The 4,284-nt window shown below is 24.9% G+C and overlaps 1 protein-coding gene across 1 annotated transcript; it reads right to left on the bottom strand.

Annotated features, from left to right (window-relative positions):
• Window positions 1–260: 260 nt before the first annotated feature.
• On the bottom strand, window positions 261–4,002 carry LOAG_12940 (hypothetical protein; the record flags this gene model as incomplete). Its single annotated transcript, XM_003148452.1, has 5 exons — window positions 261–467; window positions 1,372–1,545; window positions 3,067–3,180; window positions 3,657–3,746; window positions 3,937–4,002. 5 exons carry the CDS (start codon window positions 4,000–4,002, stop codon window positions 261–263), a joined length of 651 nt encoding a protein of 216 aa, XP_003148500.1.
• Between the last annotated feature and the right edge of the window lie 282 nt (window positions 4,003–4,284).

Below are 4,284 nucleotides of genomic sequence, written 5' to 3' on the forward strand. Positions count from 1 at the left end.
ATTATTATTATTATTATTATTATTATTATTATTATTATTATTATTATTATTATTATTATTATTATTATTATTATTATTATTATTATTATTATTATTATTATTATTATTATTATTATTATTATTATTATTATTATTATTATTATTATTATTATTATTATTATTATTATTATTATTATTATTATTATTATTATTATTATTATTATTATTATTATTATTATTATTATTATTATTATTATTATTATTATTATTATTATTATTATTCACATCCAGAAGGGTACAACAGGTAATCCTGTTCGTTTAATATATTCCGTTTCCTGATACCAATAATAATGCCATAAAATATAATCGAATAAGTAATTTGCTGAAGTACCAGTTAAAAAAGCAACAACAAGTAGTATTAAATGGCCGTTAACAGGGTGTAAAATGCTCGTTAAAAGTTTATCTGCTGTTGCTATCGTCAAAATTACCTGAAATTTGAATTACTTAATTTAATTTAATCTAAACTTTAAAATAAAAATTATCTTGTATTATTTGTTTTAATATATACTGTTAATAAAAGTAAACGGAGTAACGATGCAGTAATAATTGTGCAAAGAGAAGGAGAGGAGAGAGAGAGAGAGAGGGAGAGAGAGGGAGGGAAAGAGAAAGGAAGAAGTATTTGTTGTTAATTAATTGTGTATTCATTTAAAATACCTGTTCATCTATCTATCCAAGGGATAACACATTTGAACTATAAATAATAACATTATTCGGTTACCAATACATTTCATCATATCCTATCTATTCAAAGAAAAAAGTTTTGAAAAGAGTCAAAAAGTCTCATGCAACATTACTCATTGCTATCGGATACTTTGTCATATTTGATATGGATGATTAAATCAGGATAGTAAATTTTTAGATTACTTTATTACAGTACTTTTCAAGGATTTGTTATGGATGGATAACTTAACATATTTATAGTTAAGTTAAAAGTAAACCAGGATAGTAAATTTTCAGATTACTTTATTACAGTACTTTTCAAGGGTTTGTTATGGATGGATAACTTAGCATAAGTTAAAAGTAATTCATAAGTTATAGGCTTTATAATAGTTTTTTACGGATTCATAGCTTTCTTTAATAACCTTTCTCTTCATCTCCTTTCATATGTAATTGATTAGCATTTAATTTAGGCGAATATAATAGAAAGATAGATAAATTAAATCAATCTTTAATTAAAGTTGCGAATTATTTCTTTCCTTTCTAATTTCCATTCTTCTTTTGCGACTTCTTTTGCGATTTGTAACATTTTAATATTTTTAATTTATAAAATTCTTAAAATTCAAAAAAAAGGATAAAATCAAAGAGAAATTTGTTATTTTTAAAATAAATTACCAAACCGAAGCAATAAGCATTTTGAGCGACAAGAAGTGGCCAAAGATAAACAGGATGCGCATTAGGTATAAGCAAAATACTGAACAATGCTATAATTAGCGCTACCATTTGTCCAATACACCATAAGCAACGCATGTAACCACCGTCTACATAATTTGCTACACATTCTTCAACCTCAAATTTTCATTCATTATTATTTCATTATTATTTTCATTCATTATTATTCATTGTTATTTCATTATTTCATTATTTCATTATTTCAATTTTCATTCATTTTTTTCTTGCTTGTTTTTTATTTGTAATTAGTTACTGTTCAAGTTGTACTGTAATCAGCTACTGTACAAATGGTACTATAATTAGTTATGGTACGAATGATGCCCCAATCAGTTACTGCACAAGTTGCACCTGTAACTTATTGTTTTAAATTTTAAAGTTTTATTTATTTATTACGAAGATGGAATATTTGTCTTGTAATCCGATATCATTAGACTAATTAATGTTCTTCAAATGCATAATCTCCTCCTTTTTCATTGAAAAAGACAACAATCTTGTATATTTTTAGTATTCAGTCCAATATGGCGAAAAAAAAGTTAAAATTTTTAAGAAATGAAATTTTGTTTGTAAATTTTTCAACTCTAATAATTGTTTTTGCTTAATTATTTGAATAAATGATATCAACCAAAAATTAATTTTGCTAAAAAGCATATTGGTAAAAATGATTTTTTTCCTTTTTTTTTGAAATATTTTGAGGATTATTTGCTATCGAAATGAAATGATAACTGATCTTTTCATTTCAAAATAAAATATTTACAGCAGCAGGATCAATTCAATGATAATAATTAAATTTTTGAATGAAGAAAATTTTAGAATAAGAAAATTTACCGTCTACGAATAGATGAATAATTATTCCAACTTCTTTTTTCATTTATTCCAAATTTACAATCGTACAATTAATTGTATGATAGGAAAGGATTTAACTTTGGGTATTGTATACAAACATACAACTTTCAGTTTATGCGTACTAATGTACATAAAGAAGTTTGAATTTTTTGAAATATTTCGAAATTTCAATTTTTTTTCAATTTACTTTTAAAATGCTTACATTAGGAAAAATTTTTCATTTATGTTGAAAAAAAAGAATTAGAAAAGAAATCTTTTTCGAGTGTTAAAGGAAGTTTAAAAGAAATATTTTTTGATTTCAATTTGCCTCAATCACTCTTCCATTATTTTATTAATTTAAATATCGTTTTCAGTTTTGATCTTTGCTTCTTCTTAAAAATTGTCTTGTTTAAATCATCACTTTTCTTCTTCTTCCAAAATTATCAATTTAAATTAAAAAACAAAAAGGTAAATCTATGTTGCCTCTTAAATATTATGCCAAGATGAATTTCTCGAAGATCCTTTTTTGCTATGAAAAAATCTTAAAATTACTATAAATCAAGTTAAATTTTGATTTTCTTTCCTTTCCTTTTTTTCTTTTTTTCTTGTTTCAAATTCATGATATTAACATTTCAAAACATGATTTTGCTAACCCTCTTCCATTTACCCGTAACTATGATTAAAGGAAGTTATTATCCGATCAGTCAATCAGTCCGTTCATCTACTAATCAGTAAAGTAATCAATATAATCATATAATCATTCGAAAGTTAAAGTTTCCCATTTTTTCTTTTATTAAGAAATTATCAATGCCATACTTTAATAAGTTCGTGGAATAAACCGAAATCAAAGATAATCGTATCATAACTGAGAAAGTTCCTGCCAGGATCATTGTTGCCATGTATGGACTCATTAAATGAGCATTTAAATATCTTTAAAAAAAATAAAAATGTCACAATACTAGTGATCAGTGAGTAAGTATGTGTCATCGATAGAGTGACAGTACTAAATATCAAACGATAAATTATAGTAAAATGGATAATTGATGCTTGCAATTTTGGTACTTTGTGAAGTGAAAAATTCTTTCTTCTGTTTTTCGAAAAATTTATTTTTTGATATCATCAAATTGCTAAAGAAAAAAAATGTCGTTTTAATAATAAACTACTATTAAATCGTTTATTTTATTTCCCACTGATAAGTTAAACAATTTCATCTCTTTCCTTCCCTAATCAGGCTTTTTTTTTTGTTTACACTTTGATCTTCTAACTTTGATGATATCTAGTCTACTTACTTTATGTATTATCAAATTAATCGAATTCAAAAGCTTTTGCTAGCATAAATTTAAAATGGGAAAATTTTTCAGAATTACAAATTTCTTAAATGCAATTTGGTGTTTGTTAAAACTTACTTTACCAAATTGTACAATAGAAACAAAATGTTGGGCAAGCGAAAATGCAGCGACAATCAGTTGACCAACACCTAAGCAACAAACCAATACCTATAATATCCTTTAATTATTGACTATATTGTATGAATAAATCAATGATTGTTGAATTTGCATAATTAATACAAAAGTGTGCTAATGGATTGTGCTACAAAAAGTAGAAAGTAAGTTTCGTAGGAATGATATTTAAAAAAATATAAGCAAAACAAAATTCTGTTTAACTTTTGGAATGATTCATACAAACCTTGTTGCTTATACATAGATTGAAGAAATAAGTATATTGATCGGTTATTTTAAAGAATTGACTCATCTGCTGTTAGAATGATAACAGTGATAATAATGATAGCTGTAGTAGGAGTAATATAGCGGGTAATATTATAGTAAGAACAGTCTCATCGTCGTTTTAGCATTATTATTGGCAGAATATTTCAGGATCATATCGACAAATGCGCTTCAATAATCAATTAAACGCTCCATCAAACCTTTTCGCCTTTATGACTTCGTATTTCTGGAATTTATATTTCTACTAAAAGCATTCTGCGATGTAAATTATTGAAAAGAAATTCGGTTATTGATGCGCTTCATTGCTTCT

The sequence above is a fragment of the Loa loa genome (assembly GCF_000183805.2).
Source record: "Loa loa unplaced genomic scaffold supercont3.59, whole genome shotgun sequence".
NCBI lineage: Eukaryota > Metazoa > Nematoda > Chromadorea > Rhabditida > Onchocercidae > Loa > Loa loa.